Genomic DNA, 22,988 nt, shown 5'->3' on the forward strand with positions numbered 1-22,988 from the left:
AAATTTATCATCAAATAAATATTAAACAATTTAAAAGCATTTCAACGCGTTTTTCATAACAATTTACCCGATTTTTCGACATCATAGAATGAATATTTATAAAGTATTCTAAAAATAAAATATACACATCATATTGAATTTTATAATATAGGTACATAGTATTCTGGTCTTGACAAATCGCAGTTTTATTATTTATAGTAGACAATATGTAGTCAATAATTATTACGTAATCTTATCACTAAAGTTTAAATTTGATTCCCGTTGCTATTCGCGAAACAACGATTACGATGACGAGTGATATCAATGATCAAAGCGTTGTAGATTTCCATTTTCAAGTATTGGATGTAATTGCATCGTGTAGGTGCGTTTGTTTAGTCTGAAACGTGATGAGTGTCAATTGCTTGTCTATGCAATTTTACTGTAGTTTGTCCCACGCTGAAAATCCTATTGGCGTATTCACATGCTCTCAAAGAGTTCTTTCTGTAAGTCGAGCTGTACTGTTTTGTTATTTCCGTTTGTTCTCTTTGGTCGTTTTTTGGTTTGTTGCTTAATTCACTACCGCTTAATGTAATTTGGAGTTTTATTATTTAAATTTTTTGAATAATATCACGAATATGTATATATATTTTCGTATTCATCACAAAAAACACTCAGACACATGACTATGATCTCTTGTCACATTCGATGATGAGGATCTGACGCTTTCGGTCTCGCCGGCTAATCTTAATGGAGATCAGCTAATTGCACAGGACATATCTCAGTGCACAAGTCTTTGTGCAAACAAGAGATTTACCGAGCATTTAAAAAAACCGAATATTTTTCTATCGGTTTTGTTTTCAAACCCGAGGATCCTGATCTCAGGCTATGAAGCCTAGTCTAAAGAGGTAACATAGGTTTATACAATTAAGAAGATTATTTTACAATATTTTATGTATCTATAAATATGATTTTTTATTAAATAAAGAAATAATCCTTAGAAAATTATTCAACTTGCACTAAAAACATATTAACTAAAAATTTCTTGCTCATTATCTACTTTACATAGTTTATATCTTTCAAGTATATTATTTTCTACAATAATAATAAATTTATTATTATTATTGAAATTACTATTCTTTTCAAATTTCGAATAAATCTTTAAAATAAAAATGGTATCATGCCGAAATACATTTATGATTAAATATTATCGAACGTAAACGTAAAATGAATTAATTCATTGAGTATTACGGCGTTTTTATTAATTGAAAATAAAAGTTAAGTAATATGCGTGAAATGAATTCCGGTAGCTTCAATTTACCATTTAATATTTTTAATTACGTCACGTATATAATAAAGGGTGGTTTTTGAGGATACACATAGGCGGACGTGCAAATGAGTCATTTGATGGTAAATGGTCACCACCATCAGGTGGCTCATTAGACCCATCATCCATAGAAAACGGTGGTTTAAAAAAATATTAACCATTCCTTACATTGCCAATGCGTCAGCAACCTTAGAAAAGATGTTATGTATTTACACTGGCTCACTCACCTCTTACACCAGAACACACTAATGTCTAATGCTGTATGGCAGTAGAATATCTCATGGTTACCCTACCACCAAGGTAGATAAAGGTGAGCTTTTCCTCCCCGTTAAATGATTGCTTTCTCTTATTAAATTTGAGTCTTTTCTGTTATTAAATTTGAGCGAGCAGTTAAGGCAAGCGTGGTGTTGTTCAAAGCCCTGCCACACCCGCAAAAGAGCTTGCATAAAACCGACATCAATAACAGATAGACAATGACTATCCATAATTTCGTATTTATTTATACTTGATTACTTAGTATGTATCATATCATAAATACTAAGTAACACAAAAATATATTTAAGAAAAATATATTGTGGGGTTAAGATCCGATAGCTATTAGCGATAAGTCGCTAACATTGGCTATAAATAGAGAGCCGAAAATAGCTAGAATAAAAGCGTAAACCAAATGGTAACGGGTAAAAGAGCTATTAAAATAAAAAAAAAAATAAAAAAATTATAAAAATAAAATAAAAAGGAGCATCTTCATCATCAGCATCATTGCTGTGCTAAAGATTCTTCTCTTTCATGAGGTGAAGGTTTTGGACTCATTCCACCAAGCTGCTCCCGCATTGGGTTGCTGGATACACCCATGACAGCTTATTAGACTCCTGCACATTTTATATAAACACATCAAATTTCAGTACTGTTCGCCTGTATGTAAAACATCCATTACCGATTAAGTTTTACGTGTCATAATCTCCCTAGTTTTTATCATATAATCAATTTCTTAACAACAACAACAGCCTGTAAATTCCCACTGCTGGGCTAAATGCCTCCTCTCCCTTTGAGGAGAAGATTTGGAATATATTCTACTACGCTGTTCCAATGCGGGTTGGTGGATTACACATGTGGCAGAATTTCTATGAAATATGTCACATGCAGGTTTCCTCACGATGTTTTCCTTCATCGCTGGGCCATTTCGACTCTCAATTTCATAAAGTAACATGTAACATATAACACTATACATATACTTAGAATAGCTATGTATAGATGGGCCGAAGCAAATATCTCAGAATCCCTAAGCAAATCTCAAATGAGTTGTGAATTATTTACCATCTATTTAGAGAGCAAATATTTATTGGTATTTAATCTTCGGCCTGAAACTTGCCCAAGATTATTGAGCTTAAATATAAATAATATAGGCTTATTTGGATGATATAATCCCTTTCGGGCCACAATATTTGTCAGCTTTGATATAATATGCGGATTAAGGAATATATTTTTAGACAATAATATATAGAAAAAACAAAATCATTTGTCAAATATTTTGTTTTTACAATATTTGATAGTAAACAAAAAATACGGACTCAATTCAATTATACCAAGAGATTAAATTTTCTGTTAATTGCCATTGTAGTGTTGCCAGCTCCAATAAGTGAGATGACTTTTTTTATCACAATCACTCTATGCAGTTTCTAAAGGAAAATATCATTATTCACTCCAGTTTCATCCGATTTCATGTTCTTAATTTAAATTTATCTTTTTAATACCATTTCCGTGGTTTCTCTCTGGGAAAGCAAGATTGCTTTGTGAAGTAGTCCAAAAAGGCATTACGCGGTGATATTTTTAAACTTGTACAAACGCTTAGTAAGATATAATATAAAAGAATGAGTACGATGTCACCGTTGAAGTCTCCACGTCTCTTAAAGGGAATTTTTAGACATAATACAAAGCATATCAGGAAAAAATTATGAACAAATATAATTATCATACGAATATTTAGCTTAAGATTTGAACTTGCAATTTTCGGTTGGTACATATTGTCCCCACTGAACCCATCCTTTGAATTTAATTTTTACTGCATTTAATTATTTCTCATCTTTTGTCATTTTCATTTTAAGTATGAATATATTTTAAACACTGTAAAAATAATATTCATGAGCAAACAGCGTTGGTGTATGTGAGGAGAATTTTTATTTAAATCCTAAATTCCTCTGCCAAAGCCTTAAAGTTTCCATGTTTATACTAAAAACAAAAGATGATTCATATTACATATCCGTCTTTGTTCATGAAAGCGCTGGTTCAGTGATCACAAAAGAGGTTTAACAAAAGAGGTTTTTATTAGAAACCAAAGAAGACCTTTAACATTAAACTAGTTTGTTATATTGGTTTAAGGGTATTCAGAAGCAACGTGCATACCCTGTACGTGTCTTAAAATTAATATAAAAAATAAAAATTATAATAGTAATTATATGTAAACATTACTCACAAAATATTGTTTTGGGCAACTTTATTTAAATTATTTGGTATTAAATTACTTTATATTAAACAGACTCTGAGGCAAAGTATACCGCTTCTGATCAATTAAACTTACCCACTAAGGCTTAATTACTCAAAGGATATTCAAGTTATACATAAAATACAATGAACTATTTCTTAACGCTTGTAGTATTTCAATTAATACGGGCGAATCGTTAGGTTAATTTTTTGATGATCAAAATTAACACTGTTTTACTTTTCATACGAAATAATAATAAAATTATTTGTCTTTTTTTCAATGAAACTGTATGTAGCACCAGTATACAGTAACATCTTGTATGTGTGTACCAAATACCTATGTATGACTTTACTAAGGCCTATTCTCCTTTTGAGGAAAAGTTTAAGAGTTTATTTCATCACTCACCAATGTGGGTCAGAAAACACATGTGGCAGAATTTCAATATAATTAGTCATATGTAGATTTCCTTATTCGTTTTTTGTAAGATATGTTTACTCTATGCTGTATGTATATAAAATATCAAATTTAAATTTGGAACAGCTATTTATCTGACGATCGTAAATTTATATATGTATTAACCTGATCAGTGCAGTTGCATGGCTACTGAAGACGATAATTGCTCCAAGACTTCAACAAATTACAGAGAAGAGGGTCTGATTAAGGTCTGATCTGTAATTACAGTATAGGTGGTAAGATGATCCTTCTCAGTTATATTAAAGCGTGGTCAATACTCATGGAATCAAAGGTGCTATTGAATCGAGTAAATTGGTTTAGTTGAAACGAAGCCAGTAATTACTTCATCAGTGGTCAGCGAAGATTCCAACTGCATGTAGTTGAATATGAGTTGGTTAAATATAATTAAGATATTTCTTAGTTTCTGATTGATTATAAATATGACCTATTTGAAACGAGAACACTCAATAATCAAATATGCCATATACAAAGGTACAAAGACTTTGATTGTCATTTTCAGTTAACATACTAAGTTACTTACTCTTTTCTTTACCAATGTTAGGTATTTAATTCAGTAACATTTATGTATTTTATATGAAAATCAATGAAAATAAACTTAGTGAAATTTATCATATCTGTAATAATAAAGTTATATTTATTGATGATATTTAGTTGCTAAAATGCAACTCTGAACAAACGCACGGATCTGAATACAGTCTGAAACGACATATTTCATAGCTTGAACCAACTATATAATTATGAAGATCCCTTTTTTATCTACCGTTTCTATCATACGGATATTTTCAGGCATATTTAATTCAGGAGAGAATTATAAGTGTAAATTATAATTAATCGACCTTGGTGTTATTTAATTTTGGACGGTGCGTTCATATAATTATTTATAAAGCCTTTTGTACTCTCATAACGCTCTATTTTGGGTGCGGTTATATTTGGCTACTATTACAATTACCATTTAAGCACTTCATACATTTCTCATGGGAATCGGTAATTTAATTATTTCATTACAAAAATTATGTCTATTGTAACGTAACGCCATTGTAAATCAAATTGATTGTATGTTAAGTGTGTTTTATTGGGTCATAATCAAATAAAAAAAAACTTCAACTTTTTTAAGAACACATTCACCAGTTTTCAAAATCTAAGCGGATATTTCAAATTTAGAACAACGATACGATGTTCAAAAATCAGCTGGCTTGGTTCGAATCCATTCATTTCTGAATAAGGTTTTATATTTTTTAATAAAATGAAATAATCTTATAATTAAACTATAGGATTTACCATTAAAGGCATCTTAAATTGCTCTGCATTCTTTTTACGACTCATTTGAAATAATGACTCACTTTAATACGTCGATTAAATGTTAGTATCGTCTATCCATATATCCACTTATATATACGTCTTTTTTGTAATGTGTATAAATATTTTTTCATCTATATCTATGATATGATATATATGTAGGTTTATTTGCAGTAAGCAATATCAGCTTTTTTTAAATTTAGACTATTGACATATCAAGCGCGAAATATTGAAAATCGTAATGAAATATTTAAAAATACGAACAAAAAGCTATGCATATAAAAACTCTTTGTAAAATAACATTCAAAAAAATTGATAAATTCATGATATTTAAAAAACAATGATTTCAAAAATAGTTCTATTTTCAAACAAGTGATGTGCTCGGCTAGTATTTTATGTTCCTTAGTATTCTAACAATGACTTGAAGACGTTTTTTATTGCGATGGCGGTATTGTATTGCGTGGGCGTTATACGGTTTCGCTCGTATATAAGACAACTCGATATTCATCATCGTCGTTTCAAAAGAAAGATCGTCACTTGAAAATGCAAAACAACGAACGTTTGCATTACTGGGATTTCTTTATTGAGAAAGTATATGTGTATATCTGATAGTGTTTCGTTGAAATATTTGATTTGAGTTTTGTTATTAAATAAGTATTATCGTTTGTATTGTATTGTTTGTCTTGTAGTAAAATTTTCGAATACAAATGTTTTGAATATATAATATATGGCCGAGATGGCCCAGTGGTTAGAACGCATGTATCTTAACCGATGATTGCCTGTTCAAACCCAGGCAAGCACCACTGAATTTTCATGTGCTTAATTGTGTTTATAATTCATCTCGAATTGAAGGAAAAAATCTGTCACATGTGTATTCCACCAACCCGCATTCGAAAAGCGTGATGGAATATGTTCCAAAACCTTCTCCTCAAGGGGAGAGGAGGCCTTAGCCCAGCAGTGGGAAATTCACAGGTTTTATTGTTGAATGTATATTATAGTACTGAGTAAAAATGATATGCGATCACTTAATACAGTATTATATATAATAGTTTTGCTTGTTAAGACTCTGCTTGGTGGTAAAGTATCGTGTAAGTTTACCCGGGTAGATACCACCCACTCCTGAGTTATTCTGCACCTAAATACTGTGTAGTGCTTTAGTTTAAGCGTTGAGGGTTATTAAGGAAACAAAAACATTACACATCTTTCTTACGTTCTTTAAATTCTTAGTTCCCACAGTTAGCAACGAATTGAAGAGTGTAAAGAATAGTTAAGCATTTCCTACACTTCCGTCGTGTACCTACAACCAGTCTGTCTGCATTTTAATATTTATTAAAAAAAAAAAAATGGTTTTACTTTATTTTTGGTTACGAAAAACAAAGACAATTAAATTTTAATGTAATTGCAGTCCAGATAACCTTAGCAGGTATGAAATTTTCATTAATATTGGCGCAAACAAAAACAGTAATATAAACTTCGGAGATGGTACAAGGATAGGAGATAATGAGATTATCCTGTAATGACAATCTTCGGAACAAGTAAAAGTAACCTCGGAATATTTACTAAGACAGAGATTCTGTAATAATTGAAATTAAAATATGATTTATACTCGTTTGAACCAGTGAATATTAAGATCCAAAATTTCAATTAAATTTCAATGTAATTTTTTATTATATAAATACAATTAAATTATATGACATTTGTGTCATAACATCAGATGCAATGCAAGAAAGAAATTTATTTAATATCACTGACAAGAATATCAAATGAAAGCAGATTACATACGATTTAGTACCTTATTTGTTATGTAATAAGTGACATATATAAAAAACAGACATTACAATCGCTATGCATGAACACTGCCAATTATAACTGACAAATTTTCATACGCCAAACGCATTCGGCATTCATTAAAAATATTGCATATAATCCTGTAGTCCATTCGGTGCTCGTTTCTGTACAGTGGCCGTTAAAAACAAATCGAGTTTCATATCAAGTCCGACTACTACATACATAGAATAGATATAGAGTAGAATCTGTACAAACGAACGTTGTTAAATTTTGTAATTGCTTAATTTGTAAACTTCTAACGTTTTATTCAACCGCGTAAAATGTATTTAATTTATGTGTTTTATGTATATTTAATCGTAGTCAACGATACTTTTAAATGATTTTCTGTTTGTCCACTTAAGTTTATAATGTATTAGCGTCTCGCCCCGGCTTCGCACGGGTATAATACTGATACTAAATATACTAAAGAATTTGTTTAATCATGACAACACATTACAAACTTTTTAAATTATCAGTGTTTCTTTACTATATTGTCCATGTATTTTACACAAAAACCTTCCTCTCTAATCACTCTATCTATTAAAAAAACCGAATTAAAATCCGTTACTTCGTTTTTTAGGATTTATGAATATAAAGAGACATAGAGACAGAAAGTGATTTTATTTTTTACTATGTAGTGATGATTATGAATCAAATGATACTGCAACTCTTAACAGTAATGTGCTAATTTAATTTACACTCTCACGACGTGTCAAAGCTGACGTACCAAGTAATTTAATAATTAAAAAATATGATTAACTCGTCCGCTATTTCTCTTTCAACAAACAACAAGGATCGACATCAATAAAAATATATTGACAAGTAGATATTAAATTAAAAAAAAAAAAAATTGATAATTATTTTATTAATTATTATTATATATTATTTTTATATTAGCCGAGATAGGAGTGCTCGAGGTGAAGGAAAATATCGTGAGAAAACCTTCATGTGTCTAATTTCAACGAAACCTATGTATCTGCTAAACATATTGGAGCAGCGTGGTGAAATTACCCCCAAAGCTCCTCCAGAAAGGGCCTTAGCTATAAGGTATATATAAATAGTGGGCGATTTAAAGGTTGTTACTTTTATATGTAAAAGAAATAAGACATTTTAATAAAGAAAACCACGCCTTATGAGATATATTCCATATGCAGCAGTTAACTTTTTTTAATAATAACTTTTCAATAAAACAACTTACTTAATATGTTTATAGAAGTTAATAACGAATCAAGTTAATTCAAATATAGTTGTATATCCAGAAATAAATTCAACATTATCTACATAAATTACTTTGGAATAAAACCCTTGCGGCTCTCATTGCTCATGTCGAGGATAACTTTTACTGAAGACCTGTCAGACACAAATAAGATTTAATTTGACGACATACGTATTATACGACGAGATTTATTATTTAATGAATTGATATTGAACATAGATAGAAAATTTTGTAGATGATAAAAAGCCGTGGAATTAATACCTATTGACTTCCAGGCACGATGTATTAATTTAAATAATTCTGTTAACTAACATGACTGTATTTTTTTAAATGTTGAAAAAGCGTAACTACTGAGTTTCTTGCCGGTTCTTCTCGTTAGAATCTACTTTCCGAATCGGTAGCTTCACTTAATTGTTAAATGACGATTCAAAAGTGCTTGTAAAAGCTCACTTGAATAAATTTTATTTTGATTTTTGACATTTATATTGATTCAATTATTTGAAATTCGAATAAAAAAAATTCATGCAATAAAATTATAATAAGAAAAAATCTGATTGTGTTCAAATTTGCAAATACTATATTAATATTATAAATGTGAAAGTAACTCTGTCTGTCTTTCTATCGCTCTTTCACGACCAAACCGCTGAACCGAATTTGATGAAATTTGATATGGGACAAACTTGAACTTCTTTTTGCCTAACACGTGACCACCAATACCCTCAAACGCGAGGAAAGCCGCGAGCGACTACTACCAATACATAAATCTGTTTTACACGTGTTTGTATCATTCAAAATGGATATATTAATTAACTCTAAAGTAACACATTTAAAGCATTTGCGAAACGTCTAACATTTACATAAACAGAGTTGAAAATGTTTGTACGTTCTAAATAAACAGACGCAGGTACCATATTTATTCGTTTGAGCGTACTGTCTGCTTGAAATGCATGTCAAATGCACGTTTAGAAATTTCAATATAATTAGACAAGATACATACATATCCTAACTGATGTTACAAATGGGTAAGTTGGTTTGTCTGTTACGATTTCACGTCTTAACCACTCGATCGATCATCGCGATATTTTGTATACAAGACAAAGATACCTTAATATAACTTACGATTTATACTGTCATTTCTCACGCGTAGGCGAGAAACAATGTAGGTACATTGTTTCTGTGCTAGAAAGAATAAGAAAAAACTGGCTATATAGTTGGAAGTTAATTGAGAACAAAGGATTATGTTTTTATGTTTCATCATTAAAAATGTGCTATTATATTATAACAGAGAATCTGACATTAAAGGTTCTATTGTTAGTTAAATAAGTTGTAAACATGAAACGTAACCTGTTTTATACGAATGTACCTTAGTCACTTTCTTTTACCTTAAGCCTAATGTTATGAAACTCTAACTCAGATTCATAAAGTTCATGATAATTATATTATTGAAACCCAAATTTCGATCGCATTTCAAAATACATCAGTTTTTATTGAAACCAGAAATATTATTATGTAACAATAACAATTATTTAAGTAACAAGCATTAAAAACGTTCTTATTAAATTAAGTACTAAAATAAAATGTATATTTTATGTGTTTATACAAAAATTCTCTGTTTTTTTCCGTAGTTCTTTATTTTATAATAATACAATACATATTAAGTTTTTCGGCTTAGAAATTATCAGTATCAACATTACATTTCTGATCCTCGGAAAGGAAGTAAAGACATTGTTCCTGAACTTGATAATCCGTCTTGTTAGAATGCTGTTCAACCTTGCTTATTGTATAATAAAAAAAAACAAAACGTCAATGTCATCATCATCATCATCATCAATAACTTTTAGTTTAAGAATATAAATCGCACGTGACATTGAAGAAATAATCTGTGCCCTTTTGGCACAGATAAAAACCACAAAAAAAAGAATATTACATGAAATAAGGCGGGAAATACCGAAAAAGTCCGGCAGTTGAAACCTACTTGACTTACAAACAATGCGAGCAAGATTATTAACAGAATACACAACTAACATGATATGTTAAATGCTCTATAATAAACTTATGCGATTAATGGTTTTAGTAACGTCTGTACCTTAAATAGCTCGTCATTTCAATATAGTTGGATATTAATAGAACAGTATTGATGATAGACAGTTGGATTAGCTTATAAGGCTTCTTTAATAGTTTCTGTTTAGTAATAGCAAATTGTAAACGAACCAATACCAAAGTAATTAAAATAATACACAATGTATATAATATGAACAGTCTGTATATTCCCCAACATTTGGGTTAGGGGGTGATCTTACACTAAGAATAACAAAAATAGCAGGCTGTAAATTTCCCACTGCTGGGCTAAGGCCTCCTCATCCTTTGAGGACAAGGCTTGGAACATATGCAATGTGTGAATTTCTATGAAATCAGACACATGCAGGTTTCCTCACGATGTTTTCCTTCACCACCGATCACGAGCATGAATGAATTATAAAAACACATTTAAGCACATGAATATTCAGAGGTGCTTGCCTGAGTTTGAACCCACAGTCATCGGTTAAGATGCACGCGTTCTAACCACTGGGCCATCTTCCACCATACTGCTTCAATGCAGCTTCGACGATACACATGTGACAGTTCGTGATGATTTACTGCATCAGCAAGTGCAAAATGAGTTACAAAGACAAATTAAGCAAATGGAAATTAATTGGTACCTCGGCTCGAACCCGTAATCATAATAAGATGTACGCGTTCTAACCATCTCCATCCATTCTGCGTTGCGTGTAATTGATGCGCACTAAATCAAGTAGTGCAGTGAGCTACACTTAAACTTAGGGGTGGGGAGGGGAGGAGTCTATAATCAGTATTGACACTTCTAGTCTATAGTTAAAAAATTTTGATTATCATGCCATATCATTATGTTAAAATGATCATCTAACTATTATAAGAAATATTGTACTGTAGTTTTTACGGCCTCACCTTTTACATATATATTGTTGGAGATATCTATTACTTTCCCGTAAAAGCCTACTAACAGGCGCTCTCTATGTGACAACTATAAAAGTCTGAGTGTGGAGTTAGTGTTCCTGTAATGACCCATAAACCTGCTGGCACGTCACGCCTTGTTAGCTTGTGGAGTATAACTTACTACTAAAACGTACATTTTAGTAAGGTAGAAATTTCCAAAGAGGTGATATATATTACCTTTTTTACATTTTTAATTTGAATTCTCACAGTAAGCTGTTATATATTTTTTTTTGTAAATGATATTATTTAGACAGCCAAATAATCGTAATGCTATAATAATTATAATAGTTTATTATAGTAATGTTCATTATTACATCTATTTAGAAATAGGTAAAATCAAATTTTTTTACTATCTTTTTCTTCTCTATTTGACAACTGATGTATTATATATTTGATATCTCTTGGTGTTATGTAATATAATTAATAAAATCAAATTTGGAATAAATAATTTAAAAAAAAGAATTATATTTTAAATAATGAATCATCATTAGAACTCTCGTTATACACTAACAAAAAAAATCGATAAAATTAATACAACAACTTTCTCTCGCTGTTTACTTGATATAGCTTAGGTAGAGTTTCATAGTTGTAAAGTTTAGGTAGGTCCTCGTTCCGCAAACTCTACAGTTCGTTTAAACTTAAAGCAACCCCATAAATGGTGTTCGGTTAGATTAGAAAAAGAGAAACGTTCAATAAATCCAATATTTTCTTTATAAATTCCAACTTATCGTAGCTTTGTAATCGAGTTAAGCGAGACATTTACACAGGTGACTTTAAAAGGACAAATTTAAGAGCAGTGAATTTGTTCTATATTTCTTTTTCCCGTTGAGCAAATTCTACAGTACATTAGTTTAAGGCAAACCTTGTAATGGCGTCCGAGTGGATCCATTATGTTTCGTCTTTTTGCACTAAGTGCTAAGTTGTGTGAGATACAGCAGGCACGTTCGTTGACGAACGTCGACAATTTGTTACGAAAACAACTCGAGCTGACGCAGCTGGAAATTTGGCGCGGTGTTACTGTACCGGAAGTTCAAATTATTTTTAATTGATCAAACTGTTACAAATTATTCGTCATGAGTGATTGGCATGAGATTTAAAGCAAATATCTAAACGGTTTGAAACAAAATATATCCTTAAAATTAGCGGTATTATACAAAATTTTAATAAGAAAATGTCCAACCTGATGTTGGAGAAAAAGAACCTGTTTTGATTCATTTTCAAAATTGACTAAGTAATTTTGAATCCTATTGTTTTCATTTTCCCCTCCTGCAATGAAAGTATTTTATAAACAAGACAATTGAAACAAACTAACATTATCTTAAAAAAACGTACAGCGATAAACACAATTTTGTTTTAAAGAGGCTTATTATAATATAGCGTTTTTTTCAGTCATGAATATCACAGTACTAGCAGTTTTTGTGGCGGTGTGCCTCTGCGTCTCCGAGGGTGCTCCCGACGGCCGGCTCACAAGAAAACAACAGCGCCCCACACGCGGCTTCAAAAACGTAGAAATGATGACGGCCAGAGGCTTCGGCAAGCGCGCCAGAACCGAACGTGAGTGACAAAATACTTCAAAAATTACACGTTTATGATTTTTGATATTTGATTGTGTCAAGACTATCTCCATAGATAACTTCAGACCTTATATTTTTTAACATGTTTGTCTTATTACAAATTTAAATTTAGAATGATTAAATATTTGATTCGTGTTATAGTAGTGCTGAGAGAATGAATTATATTTGTCATAATTATTATTCTTATTTTAATATTATTGAGTATATTTTTAATATTTTATTGTAAATAATTATTTGCGTACAATAACAACTATGTATTAATTTTAACTACGAAAGAAAAGTACAACTTACGAGTTTATATAAGAACACGAACCTTTTTTTTTAAATCTTTCTTAACTAAGCCTTATACATACAGCCAGTATATACTTTTAAGATTTTTAGTGTGAATGTTGCCACGCTGTATTATGATACTATAACACATCTATTATTATGCGACTTTTAAATAAATTTGATGTGTTACACTTGCCAAGCAACTGCTTATATTTTTTATATGAAAGATCACTTTTACTTACACTGTATAAAATAATTGTTAGATAGTTAATCAAACTATTTATCAAACAGTTTAACAAGAGAATTCCGTTTGAGTTTTATTATCTTCCACAAAGAGATGCTTAGGACTGCAGTACAACTAGTTCAAACTGTTTTATAGTAAGTTTTAAGTGTTGAATTTCTTCAAAAACATTAAATATATTTAAATCATTGATTTTCAGCGTAATGTAGCATTTTGTCAAATATAAACTATATTAATCTTAATATAATTTATTTTGAAAAAATGTTACAATACTATCAAAGTAAATTACGGTTTTTATCGCTAAAAGATGTCATATATATCGTACCTTACGTACGTATATCGTATATATGTTACTACTTTTTCTGTTGATTAGTTTATCATATGTTTCACAAAACGGTAAATTTTATCTGTAATTCTACAAAATAAGAAGTACACTTCATTAAAGCATTATTCTTAAGGCGACGTCGATCATCAGACATCGTCGGATCGCACAAATCGCGGTACGCCAACATTTAAGAGTCCTTCCGTCGGAATAGCAAGAGATTTTGGCAAAAGAACGCCCGAATTGGACGCAGAAGGTACAATAAAGAACCTAATCGGTGTTCCGGTTGCTGAATGACCAGCAAATTGCAAAGGAGTGCTGTGGCAATACAAGTACACAGTACAGCTTGAACAAGAAAATCCATTTGGGCTGGTTAAAAAACCATCTGATTAGCTCTCTTTGTCCGCCGCTTGTGTGTCGTTCGAGCCAATGAAATGTAATTTATTACGAGATAAAATAGATTGAAATTTTCCGTCTTAGTCGAGGGTCTCACTTTTATATCGCGTTATAATTTTAACGAAGCCCCAAAGGCTAAAGTGGAAAGTTTCAAGTTTAAACTGTTGCGATCTGAAGCTTTTGTTTCTCGTTTGAAAAATATTTTATGAATATTTTAATGATGCGTTCAAAATTATTCGGTTACACTACAATCACCGGAAAGTACCAAGAAGTGTTATCATAGAACCTTGATATAAATCTTTTTAAGTGTCTAATATGTAGCTTATATAATTGTTAGAATGTAAGAGAATCGTGTGACCCGTAGACCGGATTGCTTCCATGTTAACTCATTACATACAAATTAACATTACATATACATTACACTTTGCACAAATCACTACTTCAACAGATGAACCAGTTCGCAGGAAGTTTGACCCTAAAGGCCCCTTGATGGTGGCTTATGAATTTGGCAAAAGGAGTAGCGATGACCTCAATGAGGAAGGTAAAAAGCGAGCCGTCGACTGCTTAAACGCTTCCAAGCTTTTATATAAAATAGAAAAACTAAAAAAAATAAATATATGTTTCATAATTGTGAAGATCACGCTTGCTACTAGTGTTCTTCAATTATAGAAAATATAAAAAGCTTTCTATAAATTAATTCGTACGCGTACTATTAATGCGAAATAAAAATATATTTTTATTATACTTTATGGCGCTTTTCTGAATCCCTCTTAAGATCGCGTGAGAATTCGGTTAAAGTAATTGCATTGACATTCTAACAGAGGAGGAAATTAGAGTGACCAGAGGCACTTTCAGGCCAAACTCCAGCGTACTTATCGCGAGAGGATATGGAAAGAGGGAGGGAATGGGAAATGGAGCTAAATTACTCGAAAGTATAACAAAACGTTGACTCAAAGAACAATTGGTCAATTATTAAGAATCGAAAATTGACATACGATTCTATACATTAATTATTTTATTAACAATATTAAAAAAATCATAGATAAGATAGAGAAGATGAATTCAATGTCATTCTTCTTTTTTTAAATTAATTAAAAAAAAAAAACAATTTTTATAATCATTCCTGTTATGTACGAATATACCAGACGATGAAGTAAGAGTGACCAGAGGTGGTTTCCAGCCAAAATCCAACGTACTGTTTGCGAGGGGTTACGGAAAAAGACAGGGAACAGCAAACGGAGGTACATCGCCCATAAAAATATCACGCTTAAAATAATAATACGAATCCAATAATGGTATATTGGAGACTTGCTTCCAATATTGGACTTGACTTAAGGTCCAACTAATAATTCGCTCCCAATATTGGACGACTGATGCTGCCAACGTCTAATAATAAAGTATTAAATCTTCATATCCCCTCAGAAAGCCTTGGGAATTGGTTGGTATATTTGTAACATGCAAACACATCAACAAAAACTAAACATTTACAAAACAATACTTTGCATCGCTTTAATTGTTTGCTTTTTGTCATTTACGGACAAAAAAATGCATTTGCGTGACGAATACGTAAATAAACTCGTAGGTAGCAGGTTTAACCCGACGCGTTGTGATTGTCATAAATATTTAAAGAAATATTTGTAACGCCATGATAACGCACTGACCGTAACAATTGACAAACGCTTGGTAAGCTTAAGTTATATGTAATCTAAACGTTTAAACAATATTTATACTATTGTATCAATGTATAAGGAACATAATTGCTTGTAAATTTTGACAGGTAATGATTATTACTATATAATCTGTGGTATTGTCAAAATTTTTCCATTGTTGTTCTGTCTACGGCGCAATTATTGATTGTTTTACTATAGTATACATTATATATTTATTTAGTGAGTTGTTTACAGATCAACATTTATGTAAGTAATTAATAAATAAGATACTTTTGTCTACAATAATAAAACTACCAACAGCACTAAGTATTTTTGTATTTCGGTTTAAAGGTGTGTGAGCCAGTGTAAACAGGCACCAGGGATTTGACATCTCCAACAACCCATGGTTGGTGGCGCATTGGCAATGCCAGGTTATTTGGTGGTAGTAATATTTCTTACAGCGCTGTTGTCTATGGACGGTGTTGATCACTTACCATCAGATGACCCTTTGCAAAACTACTATCAGATGTAGCGAGATTTGAATACGTAAAAGCCCTTAGAAATCATAAAATTAATTAATCTATGTAAATAATGCAGCAGAAATTTGTTTTCGTTCTGTCGATATTTTACAACTCTATATAAAGTACGAGCGCTGACAATTATAAGTGTAGTTTTTTATCATTATAATTTCAAAATCAAAATAAACTTTATTCAAGTAGGCTTTTACAAGTACTTTTGAATCGTCATTTTACAATTAAGTGAAGCAACCACCGGTTCGGAAAGTAGATTCTACCGAGAAGAATTAATTTGAACGCTAAAAAGGTTTCACGCGTGGATTTAAATTACAATCTCTATTTGAATGATTAAATAATATATATTTTAACAGTATACGGCTTGGACAATTTCTGGGAAAACCTCGAAGCGCAAGAGAAAGACGGACAAGATGGCGCCGAAGAGAAGACATTGGACAGGTGAGATTCATTCAATAGTCATTTCGGATTTTTGACATTCTCTTGATCATCATCATCATCATCATCTCTTCATCATAAAAACATCTGCGCTGAAGACTTATATCTATCTATACCCATTAGCTGTTAATGAGAACCCAGGATTTGACTCCGAGACTCATGACTATACTAAGAGCTTGTATTTTGTCGAAATTTAATTTAAAAATGCAGTTATATAACATATACTTAAGTTTTATTATCTAATCATCGATTAATATTATTTTGATTTCCAAAGTATATTATTAATAATCACGATATTTTCTTTCATTGCTTATAAGGTTTATATACATGTTTCTTTCCTGTAATAATGCAATTTTTCACAAATTAAAAAGCCAGTAGATTGTAATGCCCTTTTATTGACGAATCCATAAAACAACAACAACAACAACAGCCTGCAAAATCCCACTGCTGGGATAAATGCCTCCTCTCCCTTTGAGCAGAAGGTTTTGGAACATATTCCACCACGCTGTTCCAATGCGGGTTGGTGGAATACACATGTGGCAGAATTTCTATGAAATTTTTCACATGCAGGTTTCCTCACGATGTTTTCCTTCACCGCTGAGCACGAGATGAATTTTTGGTTTTGAACCCGCAATCATCGGTTAAGATGCGCGCATTCTAACTACTTGGCCATCTCGACTCTCGCCATCCATAAAAAGGAGCGTATTAATATGCAAATGGTAAAGAGATTATACTATTTCAAAACAAAACAGATCTTCGGGATTAGTTTTAAGAAAGTAATATTCAAAAGAAATTTAGACGATGGGTCCTTCTTCGTTTTTTACTCGACGGAGATGACTTTATTATTTATGTTTACCGAAAAAAAGGCTTTTAGACTAAGACAAAAAGTTTTATCCCATTGTATAAATGGAATTCTGTTTTATTATATTTATATGATAGCCAAAAAGGTATTTAAATAAAAGGAATATTTTAATATCCTTTCTAAAAAAACAAAATTAAATCTAAATCCTATAAAATATACTTTTTGGTACAGTTTATTAATATCAAATTGTCTATTATAATACGAGTCTTAATGAATAATAATGAATGCTTGTAAATTATTTCTCTATGCTATCCTACCTATTCGTCTGATTGTGATAAAACTTTGAAAAATTATTCTTCATCCCTTCGTTTTATTTCGATGAAAAAAAAAGAAAGACACACTTTTTTCTTTTTTATTCGCACTCATAAACGGTGGTCATCAGTAAGAAATATAAATCATTCATCAATCTTGGGAACTGACGTGATATGTCCCTGTAATTTTAATTTTTTTTTTCAAATTTGTATTTTTGAGTAGGAAGTCAAGAGCGTTATAAACAAAGAACTAAGTATATTCATTTATCTTTTAAATCTTATAATATGAACAAATACTTTTACTCCGCTAGCTTTTAAGCTGAATTAACTTTAAAAGCTTATAAGGTGATATAAGTATAAAGTTTAGCTGAAAAATTAAACAACAAAAAAGTACATTAGCAGATCTTTTTCGTAGTCTAATTTTTTGGTTCAACGTAAAACACATTATATATTAAATAGATGATATTATCTTATTACGAAAGAAAGTGAAAAATAAATTATCTGTAGCTACATCCGTATTACATTTTTAAATTAAAATACGCACTAGCTAACACTAACACTAACACCTGTAGATCTATTCTGTAAGAAGAAACTCGAATTTCATCGCAGAACACGGGAGTGTATTGTCCGAATATGATATACGACATTGACTAATAATTTTATTAAAGTAAAGTAAAGTAACAGCCTGTAACTTTCCCACTGTTGAGTTAAGGCCTCCTCTTCGATTGAGGAATGTTTTTTGAACATATTCCACCACGCTGTTTTAATGTGGGTTGGTTGAATGCACATGTGGCAGAATTTCGAAGAAATTAGACACATGCAGGTTTCCTCACGATGTTTTCCTTCATCGCCGAGCACGAGATTAATCAGAAACACAAATTAAGCACATATATATAGTGGTGCTTTGGTTAAGATGCACACGTTCTGACCACTAATAATTATTATTGTTATTTTATTAATAATAATTATTATTAAATGTATAGAATACACATATCAAAATTGTGTATTACTGTACGTGGGTAATCAAAATTTCCGAGTGAGATATGAAATGAATTCTTACAGAATCGCTCTACTTATGTATGTGTAGTTGAAAGTTAATACAAAATCCGTTTTGTTTACGCTTAATAAACAATTTCAGTATCTGCAAATAAGCTCATTGTTTGTTTAATTTACTGCGACTGTGTGTGTAAGGGTCAAACCAATCAGCAATCCAACAGTCACGGAGAGAATTCAGGGCTCAGGTGCTATACAAATCGGTTCATGTGCTCTGAGGCACGGGAATTTTTAGTAGCTTACTCACTGTTAACTCCAGACTGCTATTGCAAATTCCTTGCGAGGAAAATTTGACCCGATCCTGGGCTTAATCCTAAGTCATCGAGATCCCATTAAGACTTTTTTTTATATTCATAAATGTGTAGTAACTAAAAATTATTAAATCTATTTGTAACACTATTTTATAAGCTGATTTATTTTAACTATTAAAAAATATACTTAAGTATAAGTATATATAGTAATCTGTAAGTAATAAGATATGGGAGTTATTAAAATTTGGTAATAAACAATCTATTTGCCCATTCTTAAAATTAAACTTTGTTATTTTCTGTATTAAAAATCATAAAGAGAAACAAATTATACACATACGCTGACATAGTAACAGGCCTTAGATATATCATTTAATAAAGTCTTACTTTATTTGTTTCTTTTGGATTGGTAGCTATATATTTTTTAATCTAAGATTGCTGATAACTGTAATCATCACACATTTTTCCTAGAATTTATTTATCTGTATTTCCTTCTGATCCGTAAGAAAGTAACCAATAGTGGCTTAAAAATTGCGCCTGAGTGTTGATATCCAATTGTACTATAGGGTTAATGTAGACTATACAAAAAATCACAGATAAAAAATGAATGTAAGTTTTTTTAGTCTGTGTTCTAAATTCACTCGATATTTTTATTCTGTTTGTTAGTATCCCCCTGGACTGGTTTGTCAACGAGATGATTAACAACCCCGACTTCGCCCGATCCGTCGTTCGCAAGTTCATTGACCTTAATCAGGTAATCATTTTAATCATGTAAATGGCTTTTTCAACAAAATACGGAGGTTTTACGAAAATTACATTGAAATTATTAATTGAAGATAACGACTCGTAATATTCTTAATAAATGTTTATAATTGAATTGGTATTTCGAATAAAACGAAATAATTATTAACTGATATAATTACTTTTAAATACAGTTTTTATTATTTTGTGTAATGAATGAAATAAGTGTGAAGTAAGCGTGAACGAAATTATTTATACACAATCTATATTCATATTATAAATGTGAAAGTAACTTTGTCTGTCTGTCTGTCGTTCTTTTATGTGTAAACCAATAAAACGAATTTGATTAAATTTGGTGTGAAGCAAGCTTGAACTACGAGGAAGGCTGCGTCTTATGCCTAACACATGACAACTAACCCCATAAAAATGGCGGGCTATAACTAGTGTGTTATATTTTTATAATAATGTTTTTTGTAGTGATTCTGTTATAGCAACAAAAGTATATTTTAAACCGTTCACATTCTAGTCGTATGTTTCTCTTTGATATCTTGAGATGATCAAATCAAAACATTGGTCACTTTTATCACAGATTACAATATCCAGTCGACCCTTATCGTGGAGAGTGTAATGTTTAATGTAAATTCATATGAAATCGTAAGAAAACATACTCTATTGTAGAGCATTTTTTCGTGCCTTTATCCTTAATCCTAATTTGATATGATTTTTAATACACACATTTAAATATACATGTGTGTGTATTGTGTGTGACATAGACTGTGATTGACGACCTCCGTGGTCTCCGAGGTCCTGGGTTCGATTCCCGGCTGAGTCGATGTAGATTATCATTAGTTTTCTATGTTGTCTTGGGTCTAGGTGTTTGTGGTACCGTCGTTACTTCTGATTGTCCATAACACAAGTGCTTTAGCTACTTACATTGGGATCAGAGTAATGTATGTGATGTTGTCTCATATTTATTTATAGACAATTAGAAAGTAAAATGACCAATCACCGGATGAATAATGTTGTATTTGTTTCAGGACGGCCTGCTTTCATCAGACGAACTCCTCAGGAACGTTTAAGCCATAGACAATTTCTAGTTAATACTCGAATACGTTTTAAATCGGTTACACTATGGATATTTTTATATAGATCGTTTATTTACTGAGTTATAACTATGTTTGTAACTTATATTACTGTGATATGATGTTAAATATTATCTTCTTCCTTAATATATAAATTTTCTAAATTAATTTTATGCCTTTATTTTCTTATTTAATTTTAGGTTATATAACAAACTATATATTCTTGTAAATAAATAACAATGTCGATGATGTGATGCGATTAACGTATCGGTTAGACATTCGGTTTATGGTCGCAATTTTCCGTTCTGCGATCAGAGTCTTAATAAGTTTATAAAGAAATTAAAACTGTTATTTGTCTCAGCGAAAGTGTAAACGCATCATAAATTGTCCATTGAAGATTATAGTTAATCCTTGTAACTTTGTAGTTGTTCGTTGTTACATAAACATATAAAAATATCTCTATTTAAAAATCTATGTTCTTGAGATTAAAAGCAAATATACGAGATATAAGACTTATACAATATTATTTATTTAATATGTGTAATTATGTTTATTTTCTTTAAACTAAGATATTATTTGAGTAACTTCGAATTTTTCCTTTTATTTAAGGGGGAAAGGCTATCCTTGGTGATTTAATTGATTAATAATATTTATTATATTATAGGCTGGGTCAATTGACATAATGTAGATCGTAGTTTCATGTAACGCTCTACATACATACATTTATTTAAATTTGTCTAAATAGAGCTTAGGATATATGTGAATTCGTCGTATATGTATTTCTGGGTGCCCGTCTGGACTTAGTTTGTTTATTTAATGCTGTCGAATAACTTAATATTAATAAATTGGGTATCGAAGAAAAGAAAAAGTACTTTTATTTAATCCCTTACATACAGTAATAATACAAAAATGTTACCTGTTGCTTTCCTCAATAATATAACTTCGTTTCATAAAACTTTATATCGAATAATTACAATGTATAAAATAAATTAAATTACAAGCAAAACGATATCATAAATTTATCATTAAATACCAATTATTTAAAAAAATCTTTTGTAAGCTTATTCCTGTTACGACTTTTTAAAATTTTAATCTTCTTTTTCTGCTTCTTGATTGGCTCATCGTTTCTCCATTTCACTAAATAAAACTAACCAATAAGCTTGCAGTCTATGCCACTTCCGGGATGCTAATTAATCATGATCGTTCTTTATCAACAAATTTATATTTAAGGTCCCTTTTTTCGTATTAAATGCTGCCTTCATTCGGTAAGTGATTAATTTGTATGGTGACGGAAAACATTATTCAAATTACCCAATAAACTAACAAGTCATTAGTAAATACTAGTGTCATCGTCATTTAATTAATTCAACAAGTAACAAAAATATTCATAGCAAAATTTGTGGAAGAACGGAAGGCGAAATAACAAGTAAAACCAATTTATAAGCAAACAAAGTATATATTTAATATAATTAAATATTTATTTATAAACACCGATTACAATGAATTCGATACAGAATAATGAAGTTAAATTACATTATTAACGAATGAATACAACAATACGCTAACACCTCACCTCGTTGCCTCCACTGGTGACAGGAGGGCTGGTTCGTTTTTTGCCCATAGGAACGAAATTGCGATTCGACGGGGAAATGCACCTAGCATATATAGCTAGCATATATAGCAAGATTTATACAGTAACTAATTTTAGTTCATATTTGTATATA

At 30.9% G+C, this 22,988-nt stretch overlaps 1 protein-coding gene across 1 annotated transcript in view; it reads left to right on the forward strand.

Annotated features, from left to right (window-relative positions):
• LOC124536530 (allatotropin-like) overlaps positions 1-22,121 on the forward strand; it is a 29,730-nt gene extending 7,609 nt beyond the window's left edge. The window contains exons 2-8 of the mRNA XM_047113088.1: positions 12,997-13,161; positions 14,151-14,270; positions 14,859-14,951; positions 15,232-15,331; positions 16,944-17,030; positions 20,108-20,195; positions 21,220-22,121. Of these exons, the coding sequence (XP_046969044.1) occupies positions 12,999-13,161; positions 14,151-14,270; positions 14,859-14,951; positions 15,232-15,331; positions 16,944-17,030; positions 20,108-20,195; positions 21,220-21,261 (693 nt within the window). The 5' untranslated portion in view covers positions 12,997-12,998 and the 3' untranslated portion in view covers positions 21,262-22,121. The remainder of the gene's footprint in view (positions 1-12,996; positions 13,162-14,150; positions 14,271-14,858; positions 14,952-15,231; positions 15,332-16,943; positions 17,031-20,107; positions 20,196-21,219) is intronic.
• Positions 22,122-22,988: the final 867 nt, after the last annotated feature.

The sequence above is a fragment of the Vanessa cardui genome, chromosome 16 (assembly GCF_905220365.1).
Source record: "Vanessa cardui chromosome 16, ilVanCard2.1, whole genome shotgun sequence".
NCBI lineage: Eukaryota > Metazoa > Arthropoda > Insecta > Lepidoptera > Nymphalidae > Vanessa > Vanessa cardui.